The sequence below is a fragment of the Peromyscus californicus genome, unplaced genomic scaffold, assembly GCF_007827085.1.
Source record: "Peromyscus californicus insignis strain IS unplaced genomic scaffold, ASM782708v3 Scaffold_4__1_contigs__length_199733344, whole genome shotgun sequence".
In the NCBI taxonomy this organism is placed as follows: domain Eukaryota; kingdom Metazoa; phylum Chordata; class Mammalia; order Rodentia; family Cricetidae; genus Peromyscus; species Peromyscus californicus.
Window position 1 is genome coordinate 118161355 of NW_026294562.1, and position 17842 is coordinate 118179196.

The 17842-nt window shown below is 47.0% G+C and overlaps 1 protein-coding gene and 1 long non-coding RNA gene across 8 annotated transcripts in view; one reads left to right on the forward strand and one right to left on the reverse strand.

The window, feature by feature from the left end:
• The window catches only part of LOC128095679 (uncharacterized), a 36799-nt gene extending 27951 nt beyond the window's left edge, over positions 1 to 8848 (forward strand). For 3 of the 6 annotated variants that reach the window (XR_008213290.1, XR_008213291.1, XR_008213294.1), the window contains 2 exons: positions 2543 to 3998; positions 5117 to 6268. This is a non-coding gene — a long non-coding RNA (uncharacterized LOC128095679). Of the gene's footprint in view, positions 1 to 2542; positions 3999 to 5116; positions 6269 to 7173 lie in introns of those variants that run through there. The other 3 variants (XR_008213293.1, XR_008213292.1, XR_008213295.1) reach the window with 3 other exon arrangements.
• The window catches only part of Tmc3 (transmembrane channel like 3), a 40078-nt gene extending 22236 nt beyond the window's left edge, over positions 1 to 17842 (reverse strand). Inside the window, exons 1-10 of one of the 2 annotated variants that reach the window (XM_052714876.1) lie at positions 17351 to 17842; positions 16104 to 16250; positions 11284 to 11359; positions 9252 to 9333; positions 7276 to 7382; positions 6579 to 6677; positions 6323 to 6465; positions 4707 to 4854; positions 3890 to 3933; positions 770 to 917 (exon numbers count right to left, since the gene is read on the reverse strand). In XM_052714876.1, the coding sequence (XP_052570836.1) occupies positions 770 to 917; positions 3890 to 3933; positions 4707 to 4854; positions 6323 to 6465; positions 6579 to 6677; positions 7276 to 7382; positions 9252 to 9333; positions 11284 to 11359; positions 16104 to 16250; positions 17351 to 17439 (1083 nt within the window). In that variant the 5' untranslated portion in view covers positions 17440 to 17842. Of the gene's footprint in view, positions 1 to 769; positions 918 to 3889; positions 3934 to 4706; positions 4855 to 6322; positions 6466 to 6578; positions 6678 to 7275; positions 7383 to 9251; positions 9334 to 11283; positions 11360 to 11455; positions 11540 to 16103; positions 16251 to 17350 lie in introns of those variants that run through there. The other variant, XM_052714877.1, reaches the window with a different exon arrangement.

Below are 17842 nucleotides of genomic sequence, written 5' to 3' on the forward strand. Positions count from 1 at the left end.
ACGCACAAAGAGGTACAAATTTACATAACCCACATAACTGGTATAAAATACAAGGAGGCCACCTGGTATACTCTCAGGTTCTAAGAAATGATTAGACACAGCTGAACACACACAGGACAGATGTATGCCCATCTAATGGCTTTTAAAGTGGATGCTAGTTATTTTTATCAGGGTAATCCAAAAGGTGGTTTGGAATTATTTTTGTCTTTCAAATCTTGGTAGGTAAATTGGACCAAACATTCAAGACAACAGTCACAACAAATATTAGAAATTCTGAAATTCCCCCTACCCTCCTACTTGGTAGTTTTCTATTTATGGAGATATTCACTCACTTGAGGATGGGTTGTTCAATAACCAAACAGTTTGTGTGGCTGATTCTGGAAACTACCTAGGTGTTGGATGAAGCAGCTGGTGGGATTGGAGGCACACACTGTGGGTCAGTGTGGTCACAGATGCAGGTCTGTGGGTGGAGCCTGAGAGTGAGGATGCAAAGGAAAAGCAGTGAGCAGGGCAAAGCTGAACCAGAAGGGTCGGTATGAGCACCTGGAGGAGTTCTTAAATGAAGATCTTCCAAGTCATTTCACCAGGACTTGATGCTACTGGACCTGAAGGCCCTGGTCCCTACTCTAGAACTAGCAGGCTATGCTCATTTCTAGAGACATTTCAGTGTAATTCACTAAAGAAGCAGAGAAGAGGAATGTTGTCACTACCCCCACCCACACCCCCAATAGAGTGCAACTTGCTAATATAATTGCTGGTCAGTGGGTACCTCGTTCTTCTCCCAAAGTGTCAGCTCCTTCTTCGACTGCTCCAGCTTCTGGGACCTGTCCACCACAAAGTAGATGAGATAGATGCTCCCAGCCAGCGACAGGAGCACCAGGATGTTGGCGATGATTCTCAGGCAGACAGTCACCGCCCTGAAAAGAGAGGCAGTGCAAGGCTGCAGATGGTGTGACTTCGGGATAGGGGCCTTTCCCCTGCTTGGGGTCCTCTCTGTTCCCTCCACCTCCAACTTCTCATTTCCGAGACATCAACAGAGTTGTAAACTCAGTAAGCCAGCAGCTTGGAACTCTAAGAAGTCATCAAACACGTGTTTTAGGATCCAAGTCTGTAGGTTTCAGTCCGAGGTTTATCATGTATAATATATCACTACAGGGGTGGGGAGGTGACTCCACTGGAAAGTGCCTGTCACGCAGGCATGAGGACCCGAGTTCAGATTCTGAGAGCCCATGTTTAAAATTATGCCAGGCAAGGTAGAGTGTACTTGTAGCCCCAGTACCTGGTTTTGGGGGCCACAGAGACAGGCAGATCCCTGAAGCTCACTGGCTAGCAAGCTTAGGAAAATGAGCTTTGGGTCTCAAACCATAAAGGTAGAGAGGATTGAGGAAAGATGCTCAATGTCTACTTCTGGCATCCATGCACACACATGTGTCTTCACACCTACACTAACCAATACATACGTACCTCCCCCCTCCACACACACACACACTTAGAGTCCTGTGACGCAGACAGGAATTCACATAACATTTCCAGCAGAAGAGGAATGGGGGAGGGGGAAAACTGGCCTCCCGTCTTTCAGAAGGCAGTTGGTGGACCCACCCATGATTCCACACTGTGAGTCTGGTATCTGCCATGTATTTACTTGGCTAGTAGCTGTCTTTCCCCTGGGTCGTGGGAGATCTCAGAATCTTCAGTCTTTGTCATCCCTGTGTCCACAGCTCTCAGAACAGCCGCCAGCACATCTAAGTACTTTGATATGCGTTAGATGAACCGGTGAGGTGGATTTGGGAATGGCCCTCCCTTGTTTGGTTGCACTTCCTCTGACAGTGTGGGGAGATTATAAATCATTAATGATTCTAGAATTTACATAGAACGTGCCCCCCCCCCCGCCCCGCCCTTTGTAAGTACTAGGCAACTGACTAGTCAGTCTATTCCCAAAGCATTTCCTTCCGTCCATTTTGGGGCCAGCCTCAGCCTGGCTTCCCTGAAACCAACGCTCCAGGCAAAGGCTTGTCTGCAGAGAGTTGACTTGGGAAATAATTCCAGCAAGCGGGAGTGAAGGCTGAGGAAGTGGAGGTGAGATGAGCCGTCACCATGAGGCTCAGTGGTAGAGTTTGCCACAGCTGGAGGCAGCTGGAGGCCTTCTGAGGGCGATAGAATGCTCCCAGCATACCCAGCATAGGAGAGAAAAGCATTCACTCCATTTCCTGTGGCACCGGGTGACTCCATAGGTAGTCTCACCAAGAGTGTACCCAGCTTGTGGATGACAGTACGTGAGTGTGGACCAGGACCCTGTGAGCACTTCCCAGAGCGGCACTGGTGTAGCTGGTCTAGGTATGAGCAAGCTTGCATAACTGCCCGGAGAAAGAGACAGGGCCAAGATGACTTGAAGGGGCACACAAGAAGTGTACCACCCCTCCCATGAAGTCCCACTATTGGGGAGCTTGGGCAGGTCAAGGTATTTTCCTTTATGTCCACTTTTGCCCTTCATCTGCATAAAGAAAACTGATTCCTGAATGAAATGGTAAATGGTATCTTCTAGGTAAAAAAGGAAAATATAGTGTGCTTGACAACGATGGGGTTATTCCTTTGGAAGAGGAACACCGCAGACTCAGAGCTGTGGAGTACTGGGACAGAAAACACCGAGCCAGCTAGGTCCACCAACGCCATCCTCCTGCCTCCAAAGCGCACAGTCACCATTGCCGGGATCATACTACTCACAAGGTACCAGTTAGGAGGAATGTGTTGGGGACACAATGGCTGGCTCCCTACGGCCATGCACCTGGCGTCCTTCCTGGTGATCACACCAGTCAAAGTATGCTGGGCCTGGAGCCGAGTAGACAAATAGTAATCCCCTCTTTCTCTGCTTCCCCCCTGGTCCCGAGTACCTGCTGCATCTCTGTCTTCCTCTGCACAAAGTGATAAGGACCAGGACTTGAAAACTGGTTCTTCCTTGGTTCACCAGGAATGAATTGTTGAGTAAGACCTCTTGGGTCTAGAATGAACTTAAAGGTGGCGATCATTTTCAAATTCCAGGGGTCATTTAAACCATTTGATTGGATATGAGAAAGACACAGACTTTGTATCCCCTTGTCAGGGATGGTAACCCAAACTGAGGCCTGTGCTTTCAGAGACTGTAGATGACTGTGGTGGGCATGTGCTCTAGCCTCTGAGAGGCCTGATGGGGCCCATCCTGCCATTGCACTGGAGAGGATGTGTTGGTCAAATAGGTTGTGGGTCAGCTTTCTGGGTCACTGGGGTTTATGCCAGGGAGGGCTAGAATCCACCTCTCCCAGCTGCTTGCATACAGCTCTTTCTGGCACTGCCCCAGTAGCCAGTAGCTACAAATTTAACAGGACCATGCAATGAGGAAGGTGGACATGCCTGTCCTAATGAGGACAGGGCCATCGCCCCTTCATGGCAGCATCCTTTCGTTCTGCTGGGTCTCTGTTTAAAGATCTCACAACAAACCTGGCCCCCAGGAGGTCATCTCAGAAGGCTCTGGCTGTGAATGGGATGCTCCTTGTATCTTAGGAACTCAAAGAATTGTTTCTAAATAAAATTAATCCTAATGATACTCATGTGTCTTCCTTTACTTAGCAAACTAGATAATGTTACTAAAGATAGCCATTGTATTGCATAAGTAAAAGAACAGGAAACTGGTCAGTTTCAGACCCTCTGTCCAGGTGCAGAAGATACAGCAGGAGGAAGCACTCCTAGAGACAGCTATGGGAAAGGAATGAGGTTCCCACAGGTGACATCACTAACGAGATTGACAGCGAGAGGAAGGAGGAGCTGCATGACAATTATGAAAATAAGATATAGATAACTCGATAACTCTTTGTACCAAATGAGGCAAAAATTAATGAATGGGCATATTAATACTTACATGTTTTTGTTTTTTTTCTTTTCTTGCTCTTCCAGTATGGCCTCCTGGAAGGAAAACACAGGCAGCGTTAGAAGCCTAGCCTCAACCAATTATAACCACTAGGAGTAAGGTATCCAGCTGGGCATGGTGGGACACCCTGTAATCCCAGCCCTTAGGAGAATCCACTAATAAGTATGGAGCCAGCCTGGGTCTAAAAGCAAAAAGAAAAACAAGAACATCAACAAAATCATCCCCCCAAAACTGATCCATTATCTTAATTCTTATCTTCAATGGCTATGACTTTCTTCTGTAAGTTTCTATTGACAACAATGAATTAGATATCAATTATCTAATAATTAAGCAAAAGAACAGAGAGTGGGAAGAAGGAATGGAAAGAAAAGGCTGTGATACTTTGGATCATTGAAATATTTTCCCCTCATAATAAGGTTTCCTTTAGTTGCCTATGACATTCAGCTGACCCCCATCTCTGACTGATTTTGATCACATTGACTTCTAAGTTAAAGATAAAAGCTTATATACATAATGTAGAAGAAGTATTTCTTCATTTATAGGCTTTAAGAATCCACTGTGTAAATTATAAAAAATACACAAATCAAAAATTTAAGAAGAAACAATATATAGAAATAAAAGAGTCGTTTTGAGCTTTTATTCTTAATTTCCTATGGGTTCTTGCGGTACATTTCCCGGTCATGTTGACCTCCACTGGATCTATTGCCCTAGGTGGGGAGGAAAGGGAGTGTGCTGGCTCCGCCAGCAGGGGGTGCAGACTGTCTTGCAGTCTTGATAGTCTGGATTCCACGGTGCGGCCTTCACTCACCTTAATGCTGTTCACGATGGCGGCTGTTTTGCTCTCTGCAGCCTCCGGGTTCCCAATGAGGTAATCCCAGGCACAAAATACCCGCCAGCAGAAGGTGTAGTTTTCGTTGGAAGCACTGGCCAGGCTGGTACGGGAGTTCTTAGCCATTCTGCAAGAGAGGCTCCCGTCAGCCACAGGACTAGGTCTCAGGGATGGGATCGCTCTCTCCAGGATATCACAACCTGACATGGAAACTTTGTGGGACCTGGGCAAAGCTGTCCTCTGACACAGCTCCTCTGTCCCTGCTTGGCGAGCAGAGCACGGGCTGCACTTTAACCACACTTGGACCCTCAGCCCATCCTTTCACGGGATGAAAATGGCAACAGTAACTATCTCATGAGTCGTTCTGATAGGCATTCTCATTGGCACAGGGGTGACCAGCGGCCATTGAGGTATGCTTGTCCCAGGAGACCTCATGTCTGCAGCGGTGATGGTAAAGTGGTCACCATCCTTCTGAGATCAAGTCATGTTCCTGTCGCTTCTGCCTGTGGTAACTCCTCCCCATGGGATTCCCCAAGAAGGACTAAGTTCCTCCTGCACAGGACATTCCTTAGATATTTGAAGGCAGAAGATCCCCCCTCACTGACTTTTAGGCCATTTCTCCAGTAATAAGCATTGGATTTCTTCTTCAGCTACATTTCATGCTCTCACATCTGTTCTGAATTGCTTTTAAAGAGTAACACTAGTAAAAGATTGGAATTGTTCTGGTGGGGTCTTGAGGCCACCAGGAGCTGAGCTAGAGAGACTTCGGTCATCTGATGCAGGCTTGCAAGTCACTGTACATCTCTTCAAGTTTTCTGGGTTTGCCTATTTATTTGCTATGTAGTTTCTGATCCCAAACACCTCTATGGATACTTTGCTGCTGGGACAGTGGGGGCGGGGCGACAAATGGGTGAAAGTACAAAGGAGACCACAGATAACAGCTGAGGTAATGGGGGCCAGGCTCTCCCTAGGCTCGGAGGTCCTTTGTCAGCTCACATCTCTCTCTGTCTCTGTCTCTCTTTCCCCCCAGCTCTACACAGAAGCAGAGGATGTTAATCTGGAAGGGGGCCTGGTAGCCTGGTGCTTTTCTGAGCCGATGTATGCAAAGAGGAAAAGCGAGTTGCCGCAGGGCTCTGGGCGAAGTCAGTGGAGCTCACAGTGGGCGCTGCAGGGCTCTTGCCTCAGGCCAGTTTGCTCTCTTTTATATGGTGACCTCCTCTCAATGATGGATAGGAGGCATCAATGCTTCATCACCTGGTCACAACCAAAGAGAGCTGGCTGCTTTCAACCACCGCCAGTCACCTAGATGTCATGGATCGTATCTTATTAGTGCAGCTATGGCATTTTCTAAAATCACACACTACACATAAATCCCTACGCTTGTCTCTCCAAACCCCTCACAGAGCCTCGCACAAAAGACTCAACGTACAGTAAGTGCTGGTTAAAATTATATAACTCTCCAGCCTTTGTCTCTTCCTCTACAAAAAACGGTCACAGTGACTCATAACTTTAACAGGGCTGTTGACAGGATGACGTGAGATCACACATGTTCTAACCGAACGCCAGACATGGTTTTGAGAAATCGACAGTCATACTTTTTTAAGAGAATGATGAAGCTGTAAGCAAACACTGCCATCCCCACCAGGAAATATGCCAAGGGCAGGCGGTAGCCGGCTCTCCCAATCCTCCTCTCTCTTCCATAGTACCCGTAGAACAGGACAGAGTACTGAAGGTAACCCTGCAAAGAGAGCAAAGAGTTGTCTCTGATTCCCAGATCCCAGAACTGTGGCCCTTTCAGGCCCCCCCCCGCCCCGCCCTGCAAGGCCTGAGTGTAGCCGACATTAGCCTTACCCCCAGGGACCAGACAGTGTCCAGATCCTGTGCAGACATGACCTGCTCCTGGGGGATGGTCTTGCTGGCTGTACTTCCAAAGGGCTGGCCTGCAATCAGCTGGTAAGAGAGGAAGGGCTGAGATATTCCTCTGGGCTCGGGGACTAGATAAGAGGGATGGTGGATCCCCATGTGCCTGTGGAGATGCCGTGAATAGGGCTTGCTTGCCTGTGCTCTTACTGTGCAAACCCATGTGAGAGAATGAGTCGTGGCTTCTGTGGCTACATCGCTGAGGTCCCCAGACCTCTTCTTCCCCGAGGAAAGGAACAGTTCTATTTATAAGAAGGAGTTCAGTTGGAATACTGGGGAGGCAAACCAGCGTCTAGACCAGTTAGAGTGTGTCACCTTTCTTGTATGTCCAGAGAGATATGGATAGGAATGGTTTTTACATCATTAAGCGGTTGGGAGAAATAATCAAAGGAAAACCAACATAAAATGAAATTCAGATTTCAGCCACCCTCCCTGGTCTCTGCCACGCTCAAACCTTCTTTTGTGATACGCGGCGAATCTAAGCAGTGGTGACTGAGTCTGGTACATTCACTGTGTTCTTCTGCAGAAAGCTTGCCATGTCCTGCCTAGCCTTCCTGTGATGTCAATGAGGGCAGCAGATTATCGCACCTGCCTCTGCACGCCTTGCACCTCCTGGCACAACTCTTACCTCAGGAATGACAACAAAAGCACCTGTCATCATCATGAGCACTATGTTAATTCCGAACAACCACCTCAGGAAGATGAAGTAGGAGGCCACGCCAGATCCGAAGTGACCTATGGGCAGACAACACGAGCGTGGCTCGGCTCAAGCCTCACAGAGCAGAAAGCCTGCCTCAGCAGGACTGCCTTCACCTCCACCAGCAGCACACACAGGAAGAGTGATGTTGTATCGATGCCCCCCACCAGCTGGGTCAGCATCCTGTGCCTGGTCTCCAGCTCTACGTACAAAAGACAAGCTCTAGTTCACCAGGACCGCTCTCTGATAAAGTCCCTGGTGCTGTACTCAGCTAACATGCCAAGAAAAGTTTACTAACTTATGCATGTTTTTGGAAAGTTAGAAACTTTCGAGACTTCCATATACTTCTGTCCTATTTTGAATCACTTTGCACATTCCAAGGTTTCTCTAAGATCCTTTGTCTTAATTTCAACATTAAAAATATCACGGTGTTAACAACTGAGGAAGCCAGATAAAGGGTATGTAGAAACTCTGTAACGTTCTGTATACACACACTTTCTCTAAATTTAAAGGTAAGAGAGCATTTAACTCTGTTGAAATATCAAACATGATTTTTCTAACTTTCCATCTAGCCTTTGATTTTTTATGTATATGAAGTCTATTTTCTGAGGCTGGAGAGAAGGCTCAGCAGCTAAGAGCATCAGCTGCTTTTCCAGAGGACTTGAGTGTGATTCCCAGGATCCACATGGTGGCTCACAACCATCTCCACTTCCAGACACCCTCTTCTGGCCTCTGTGAGCAATGCACACACGTGGTGAACAGACACATACATGCAGGTAATGCTCCCACACACTTGAAAATAAACAAATCTTTAAAAAGCATTTTCCAATAAGTAAATTAAAAAGCAGTTTTCTGGATAACTTCCCCCTTCACTTTTATGATTAAACAGGTCTCTATGCTAAGGTCTCATTTCTTAGGTTTTCTTCAATGATTTTCATGATTTCTGGCTGTGTATTCATACTATTTAATAGAATATTAAAATCAAAGGACTAGATTGACTCTTTGAAATGGCTGAATCAATTGTCCCGGCAATATTTACAGAGTGATTTCTATTGACCCCAGTAACAGTTGGGTGTCGAAGGAGTGGTCTGCCTTCTTATCTGTTTCTGAAATGTTTGCCTGTTCCTTTGAATGTCAGTCAGTCCCCACACTGTGCTGCTCTGTGCTGTTTGGTTTTTAACTTTTATTAATATATTTTATTTAACCTTCTGTTCATGTAATTTCTTGGGAATATTTTCTTACTCCTATCTCCCAATCTATCTCTTGGATGTTTTCCTTCTTGCATTTTATGATCATGTGATCAAGGACTCTAAGCAATACACTGAGCATATTTGTGGAATTGCATTAAACTTGGGAACTGATTTTTGGGAAAGTCTCCAACTTTGAATAAATGTCCCCCTGTCTCTTCAAAAGAACATCATCATCTTGGCTCCAGCTTCATGCTTTTCTTCACTTCGGGACATTTTAAAGTTTGTTTATCCTCTGTGCATGTGGGCCAGGAGGAGAAAGGGATTTGGAGTATGATTTATTTATTTTTAGCATGGGTATTCTAAATGCTTACAGTCTTCTATAAAAACACGTATTTTCATGTTTATATCTGGGAATTACATCTTACTTCTCCTTACAGTTTTTCACTGATCCTTCAGAGTTGTGCTCTCTGACCGAATGAACGAACTGGGAATGAACACGCAGCCATGGCTGAATGTAGAAATGCAGCATGGGGACTTTCTGGGAGGTGGTGAAGGCACCAGGTCTTCCATCTCTTCATCCCCACATGAGCAGGGTCTCTACCTGTGTAAGTACCCTGGCTGACTCTATGTCATAAACGGCCAAGGCTCACCAGACGCCTTAGGCTGTGTGCTGGCCCCAGCTGCACACCCCCCTCCACTCCTCCAGGGGATACTTACTCTCAATTTTCTTTATCCTCATTTCCCAGGGAATGAAGATGACCACAAAGTTACAGGCCAAACGAGCGAATTTCCGCCAGAGCTAGACAGGAGAGGCCGTGATTAGAAAACTTCTCATTCATAACCTTGGTAATGGCTAGGGCTCTGGGGTTCTGGGTAGAGGAGGGGCTCCCAGACACACCCACAGAACCTTTAATTATGGCTTCGTAGGCCATTAAACATTCCCAAGACCAAAGTAGCCCTGTATGTTCCCTGTGTCCTGACCAGGCAAGGTACACCAGTTTGCACTCTGTGCTATGGGGTCTGTGTTTCTTTTTGGAGACAGACTCTTAAGAATTCTAGGCTGGCTTCAAATTCACTGTGTACTGAAGTATAATCCTGAACTTCTGATCTTTCTGTCTCTATTTCCCAAGTGTGGGGACCCCACAACATCAAGTTAGTGTGATGCTAATTGAGATCAGGACTTTGCACATGCTAGTCAACCACTCTACCACCTGAGCTACGCCCCAGCCATGAGATCTATACTCTTTTGGGTCAAAGTCTGCCTTATTCATGGGTCGAGGACTAGGAAAGTGGAAATCACACGAAGAATGTTATCTCAAGATACCCATCTGACCCAGCCATAGACTCCTAGTAGCTCCTAGTAGATTTATAGGTGAGTGGAGCCTATAAATCCATTTGATTCACCAGCTCCCCAGATGATTCTATCTGCACCCTTTTTTAAAAGACCAAAAGTCTAGAATCTTCCCTGAAAATGAGCTCCACCCCAGATTCCTCTTGTATCCTACAAGCTAGTTCCTGGCCTTGGTCCTGGCCAAAGCTGCCGAGAGTAAGCTCGGGAGTTTTGTCTTGTGGACTTGCCATACCATTGCCAAGAGTATGAAATCATTACTCTCCTTCTCAGAGGAGAGCAAAGCGGAATGTGGCCTATGCCGGCTCTGCTCTCCAGCAAAACTGACAGGTTGTGCATTCTAACACACAAACAGTCCCGCTTTGTGTTGGAGGCAAATGATATCACTGCACAAGGAAGAGCCACAAATGTAATTACCGCGTTCCCAACTGTAAGACAGCACACGGTCCTAACACAGACTCACAGGATAATGTCATTCTGGATGCATCTGCTGAGGCCAGACGGCCGCTTGCACATGGACATCTGAGTTTTATCAGAAGTTGGAACTGTCTTTAGCTCATGATTTGAGAACCAAGTCAATGACAGGCGCTACTCCCATGAGCAATCACGCAGACTGCATGTGAACAGCCAGGAGCAGATGTCTCTGTCTCTGAATTCTCCTTGTTAGGGTCACTGGTCTTTCTTGACATTGTCTTATGTCTGCCTGGCACTATCTGCATTTTGCACACCTGCCTCATATCCAGAGCCCAGAAATACACCAAACTTTCTGACCCCTCCCATCCCTATGGTCCTCAAAGGCAGGGCTGCTCAAGCATCCTTCAGCAAAGGCCTGGGCTTAGTAAGCATCGGGTTTCTGCACTGTTTTAAGGTCCTTAAGTCATGGAAGCACACAGCAGGAGTCAGATCTGAGCTCCAGTTCTCACTTTATACCTGTCTTATCATGAGCCCCCAGCAAGTTCTTTTCTTTCCTTGGGCAGCCAGTGGCTCATCTGTAGAAGGAGCAGCAGAGCTCAGTGAGGGGCACCCAGTCCTTTTCCCATTTTTAGTCGTCTGAGGACTTCAATGTGAGGGCCATGGTGATACAGCCAAATATAGGGATGAAGCAAGTGCAACTTACAGGTAAGGGGTTGAGTCAGTCAGGAAGGGTTCTGGATTATTCTCACAAAAAATTTCCCTTTCCCCATGAACTAGGCTTACCTATAGCATGCTCCTGATTAACAGGTGGTACCCAGGACTAAGAGCCAGGTTTGGCGTAGTGCGAACTTGCTGACTCATCCCCTCTTCTGCAGTTATTAACGCTGGGTGCTCCTAACCTACGTGTGATGACTGGGGCAATGGCGGCTTCTGGGTTCTAGACACAGCAGGAGAGGAGGCTGGCTGGGCCTCGTGTGTGCTCTTTACCTCTGCTCCTGCTGCTTGGTAGCCTCGGGTCCTAGTCAACCTCCCTTCAAACTTCAGTACAATCTCCTTTGCTCGTCTGAGAGAAGAAAAACGTAAAAGTTACCACAACTTTACCACATTCAACATTTTTCAAAATATGAGAAGGCACAGCAGGAAAAGAATACCAACTGACCCCAGTTCTCTGGAAGATCACTGTCTCCCCAGCCCCTTTCAGTCACTTCTTTAGGAGTGAAAGTCATACCTTTCTTCAAGGAGCCTGCTTCAAGAAAGGGGCACTGTCAAGTTAATGAGTGTAACGAAGCTGCGTTTATATGCCCGTGAACCTGACCTCTGCCTCCCAACTGCTGGGATTAAAGGCACATGCCACCATACCCAGAAAATGCTTGATTCTTAAAAATGGACAGCAGTTGGAATTGGAATAATTTATTTAGTCAATAAAATGCTCTCCTTACAAGCATGAAAACATGAATTCAATCTCCCAAATCCACATAAATATCCAGGTGTGATGGTGATCACTTGGAATTTCAGTACTGGAAACAGGCAAGTCGACCTAGCCTGCTTGGTGAGGCCAGATCCAGACAAGTAAGACACCTGTTTCATAAATGAGGTTGAGAGAGTCCTGAGGCATGGCACCAGAGTCCATCCTCTAGTCTCCACAGTATGTACACAGACATGTACCTTCTCTCTCTCTCTCTCTCTCTCTCTCTCTCTCTCTCTCTCTCTCTCTCTCTCTCTCTCTCCCACTCATATACTCACACACATACACATGCAAGTATTCACATGTACATAGGCACAGTAGGCTGAATTCACTGGGATAGTTATGGTTAAAATAATAATTACTGCTCCTTTTAAGCAGAGTTAGGAGAATTCCAGGGAGGAGGAATTAATCTAGTGCTAATTGGTGGAGGAGAGATTAGTCTGGTAGCTGATTGGTGGGAGGTTCTAGTGGTTAGGGACCTTCCAGCTACAGGGTAGGAAAAGCTCTCTTTAGCCAGCAGAAGGCTGGGGGGCGCCTGCTGATTGGTTGCCCCTGAGTTGTGGTCTTCCCAAGGACTGCGTGCTCAGCTCCAGCCAGTTCCAGTAACCCGAAACTAAGGCCTGGTCCCTGGCGGGGCTTTTAGAAACCTGTCATGGATATGGTCTGGCTGCCCAGCCCTCTTATAAAAGAGTTGTCCTAGAAGGGCTTCCTACTCAGTAAAGATGACCCAGCTGTCAAGATGCAGTGATGAAGAGGAGGTCACAGCAGCTCTGTGGTGGAGGATGACAGGGGTAGAGAGATGAGGGAGGGGAACACAACGAAGGCCCAGAAACAGGGAGCAAGCGTATGTGGCATCTTCGAAGACAGATAGCTTTTACTGGTGTTGGAATCCCTCCTTGATTTCTAAGCAGTCAGGGTTCAGTGCCTTCTGCAGCCTCCAGAGACACCAGGACAAGCCTGGGTGGGTCCAGTTACACCAGCGGTGCTCCAGTAGCTTTTCAAGGTAAAGAGCAAGAGACGCCGGTCACAAGGGGAGGACAGAGGAGGCTTGCTGTCAGCCTGGGGTGTGGCCTGCCTCTGACAGTTTTGGAGCTCTGGTGAGTCAGGCAACATGACTGAGTGCACCGACACTGGAGTTTGTGTTTTATTCCTGAAGTTATCTGAAAGAATGGTAAGCAGCTCCTCTGTTCTGGTCTCAATATTTAAAAAGGTTTAATTTGGGCTGGGGAGACGGCTCAAGGGAATGAATCACATCTTAGTGCTGGTTTTTATTGTTGTGAAGAGACACCATGACCCAGGCAACTCTTACAAAGAAAGCATTTAATTGGGGCTGGCTCGCTTACAGTTTCAGAGGTTCAGTCCATTATTATCATGGTGGTGAACATGGAGGCATGCAGGCAGATGTGGGGCTGGAGCTGAGAGTGCTACATCTTGCAGGCAACAGGAAGTCGACTGACAATCACACTGAGGGAAGCTTAAGCAAAAGAGACCTTAAAGCCCGCCCCCACAGTGACACACTTCCTCCAACAAGGCCACACCTCCTAATAGTGCCACTCCCTTTGGGGGCCATTTTCTTTCAAACCACTACAATTGCTTGTGGTGTTAGCATGAGAAACTGAAGTTGGATACCCAACCCAGGTAAAAGCTGGGCACAACAATGTATATTTGTAAGCCTAGCACCAGGTGGGTGGGAGAGGAGACATGATATAGAGAAGTCACTGACCAGCTAGTCTAGCTGGAATAGTGAGCTCCAGGTTCAGTGAGAGACTTTGCCTCAAAGAATAAGTTAAAGAGTAACAGGAAGATGGCTGATGTTGACCCCTGGGCATTACACATGCAAGTCAGCTCTCTCTCTTTCTTACACACACACACACACACACACACACACACACACACACACACACACACACAGAGTTTAACTTCCCATCACTCAGATAAAAAAACTGTCATTTCTGAATGGTGTTTGAAAGTTCTGGTAGAACTTAATCGTCTTTAGCTTTAAATTGATTGTGCCAAAGATTTCATAAGATCTGTACAGTTAACACAGACCTGGACTTGGGGTTAGAGCATATAGTTTATTTTTTTTAAAATAAATTTATTTATTTACTTATTTTATATCCTGGCCACAGTTTCCCCTCCCTCTTCTCCTCCTAGCCCCTCCCCCAAGTCCCCTCCGTTCCCACCTCCCAATCTACTCCTCCTCCTTTTCTGTTTAGGAAAGGGCAGGTCTCCCATGAGCATCAACAAAACATGGCATATCAAGTTGCAGGAAGACTGAGTACCTCCCCATGTTTCAAGGCTGGGCAAGGCGACCAAGTATGAGGAGTAGGGTCCCAAAAGCATGTAAAAGAGTTGGAGACAGCCCCTGTTCCCGCTGTTAGGAGTCCTACAAGAGGACCAAGCCACACAACCATAACATATATGCAGAGTGCCTAGGTTGTCCCTTGCAGACTCTCTGGTTGTTGGCTTCAGTCTCTGTGACCCCCTATGAGCCCAGGTTAGTTGATTCTGTGAGTTTTCTTGTGGTGTCCTTGACCCCTCTGGCTCCTACAGTTCTTCCTTCCCATCTTCTACAGGATTCTCTGAGCTCTGCCTAATGTTTGGTTGCGGTCTGCATCTGTTTCCATCAGTTACTGGATGAAGCCTCTCTGATGACAATTGGGCTAGGCACCAATCTGGTCACAGGAGATGGCCAGTTCAGGCTACATATCCACTATTGCTAGGAGTGTAAGCTGGGGTCATTCTTGAAGATTCCTGGGTGAATCCCTGTGCCAGGTTTTTACCTGACTAGGAAATGCTCCCACTTTGCAGTAGTCTCTTCAGCACTCCCCCCCTCCGTCGCCCCACCCCCAACCTGATTGCTCATGCTCCCATCCCCACCTGCCCTCAGTCCTCCCAGGAAATCTCTTCTATTTGGGGCACTCACTGGCTGCAGTTGCTCAAGCTGCTTTCTTAAGGTCTCAATCGATCTTTCTTATCCGACAAGTGGGCACAGTGCTGCCCACCCTCAAAGGATGGAGATGATGAGATCCAGAAACAGACATGGGAAGTGGGCAGAGGAGAACCCACTCTAGCCTTTTGAGATGAAAGTGTCAATGTCTTTAGCCAGAGGGGCCTCTTGGTCAGACTGGGATGCAAATCTCAGGAAAGGGTGATTTGATAGGAAGATGCACCAGCCTGATAGACGGGAGGTATGGAGGAAAAGGAATGCACACTGGCATCTAGAAAACCACCCGGAAGAGCACGATGGGACAGTAGTTCTGGATACACAGGAGGTGCCTGAACAGGAGGTATGGGATTGCTGCACAGTAAATTTATCCTGTAAACATAATGTTCACCACCGCAGCTCAGTAGCGTCAGTCACGAAGGCCATGCCGCCAGCTCCCTTATGGGATCTGTGGCAATCACTCCCTTCTTAGACATGCATATTACATATTGAACACATAGCTGACACCCACAATGCTCAGCACATCTAATGTTCAATAAACTCAAACTTCAGAAGTTCAAACTTGAGTGGACAAAAGGATTAAGCTGAATGAATATCAAAAATGCTGGGGACCTTGGATGTAGTTCAGTGGTCTAGTATGGACTCTTATGCATGAAGCCTCGGGTTCCATCCCCAGTGTCACAGAGATGAGAGGAGAGAGAGAGGGTAGGGAAGACTGGGTTCATCTCTGGTAGTGTCTGGCTCTGGCAGTGTTTTTGACAGCACTCTGAGTGCTTAGCTGTTGATATTTTCCGCAACACTGTTGCAGGAGGTAGGAGTCCTTGTTTACCATCACTTCTGCTTCAAAGAGAGGATCCCGGATCTGGAGAAATTAGGAAACTTGTCCAATGTCAAACAGCTGGAGGTGGAAAGAGGTAGTATTGGAATTCATAACTATGAATTAACTTTGAGGGAGGCAGAGTCTCTAATAGACTCAAAATATCCTAATAACCTGGCCACTGAAGAGAATTCCTTCCCAGGAGAGATAAAGCAGGGAGTTAAGGGGATGTATCTTTGATTCTGGCTCTTACCCTGTCTCCTGTGAGTAGGGAGACAACGTGAAAATCTAGTGTTTAGAAAAGAGATTAGAAACCCCAAACTGTCTGCCAACACAGCACAACACAACACACACACACACACACACACACACACACACACACACACACACACACACACACACACTGTAACAGCTACGTGACTAGATGGTCCCTTCAAGCATCTTTGGGACTTTTCTGAGTCAGACGCAAGATAGTCACAGTTCTCACATGGCTCCTCACCCCAGCTTCCATGGGCAGGATGTGGTTGTTTATCATAAAGTATATTCCCTTTTATTAATGATTGCCTCGGAGGCCTTACCTCAGTGCCCGCAGCTTCTGTCCCATGGTCCAGGGTCTGCAGCGGATATTTGCCATGAGGTCTTTCTGGAACTGTATATTCTGGAAGATTTGTTCCGGATCATTGCTGTCCCCCGTTTCATCAGCATTAAAGCTGTCATCCGAGTTACTGAATGGAAACGGGGCATCATGGAAGAAATCTGATTATAGCATTGCTTCCAGCAAAGAGCATCTTTCTTGAGTAATTTCTGCATCTCACTATGCTAGGGTCAACTGTATGCATGTGCGTGCATGTGTGTGTGTGTGTGTGTGTGTGTGTGTGTGTCCACAGACTGGGAGTCAGCAGCCCACTGAAACTCATTTGTGGGATTCTATTGCTTCAGTGGTCAGTGAAAAAGAATGACTTCTCAAGGTTAGAGACACCAAAGGAGAGAGCAGAGGAGGATTTCCCTGTTTGAGTTCACTCTTGAGGAGTAGCAGTTTTGGTAGGGGATACAATCTCATTTATAGGCTCACCAAGGTGACCAACCAAATTTGGAGGAAGAATTCCTCCTTCTCCTGCACTGAAGGTCAAAGAAATGAACACAAACCTGTACCACCTAGAGATGCCTCTCTGTTCACTTGTGTTCATTTTAAACCCAAGACAAGAGAGTTAGTAAGTGGGTTTTTGCAAAGAAAAAAATGAGTTAAGCGAATGCATGGGGCAGACTCCTGCAGGGCATAGCTACTATGTAGAAGAACACCTTTTCAACCTATAACAGAGCCTTTTCCCTAGTTATATTTAATATGTAACTCAATACATTTTTTTAAGTGGAGATGAATAATCTATGACTTTTTAAAGAAAACATTTCCTTTAATTCTAATTGAGATGTCTTTTATTTCCTTGAAGGAAAAAATTCTCCAGAGTTAGCGGAGGTTTCAGTATTTAACAAAAACCATTCCTGACAAAAACCTAACACATTCAGTTCCCACCCTTGCCCACGTCTACATCATCAGAAGCCTTTCCAGCCAACACCTGATTTGTCTGAGGTGGCAGGTGTCTTGTCTGTTCTCTTCGGACACTAGCAATCGAGGAAGCAGGGACAGGCAGAAAAAGCCTATGGTAGAGTTGGCGGGGGATAAAGTGCGTGCAGCATACAGCTCCTGTCAGCAGCAGCAGCTTGTAGCTTCTCCCTCTCGGAGCATGGCTGTGGTTGACACCCCAGTTCCATGTGACCCCAGAGAAGTAAGTGTATGCATTCATTTTGGAGACCCCAGCAGGGCACTCACCCAAGCAGCAGAGAGTCCTGGTAGAGGTAGCACTGGCTGGCGTTTCTCCGGATGCTTCTGTAGCGCTGGGATGCCTTTGAGGTTTTCATGAGGCCTGGTCTGCTGCCAGTGGTCCCTGGGGATAGCCAGGGAGCTGGGATGCTGGGAGCCTGCAGGCAGGGGTCTGTTCTGAATGAGCTTTCCGAAAGGGGCCTGCAGAGTTGATCTGCTCTCCTCCCTCAGAAGCAGGAGCAAAAGCCAGCTTGCATCTGGTGTTGGGGCAGAAAAGAAGCCAGGAGGCCAGCCAGGGTCATACATATGTAATAGTGAGGTGGGCGTGCCCATATTCATTGGCTGGGATCTGGACAGTAGGAGGCGTGGCCTGGTGGTCTAGGGATGACTTGGTTCTTCCCAAAGTTTATCTGCAATCTGCTCTGCCCAGACAGGACTCAGAGACTTGCAAACTCCACTCCATCTCACCGTGACTGATAGTCACTGAATGTTTAGGGACCA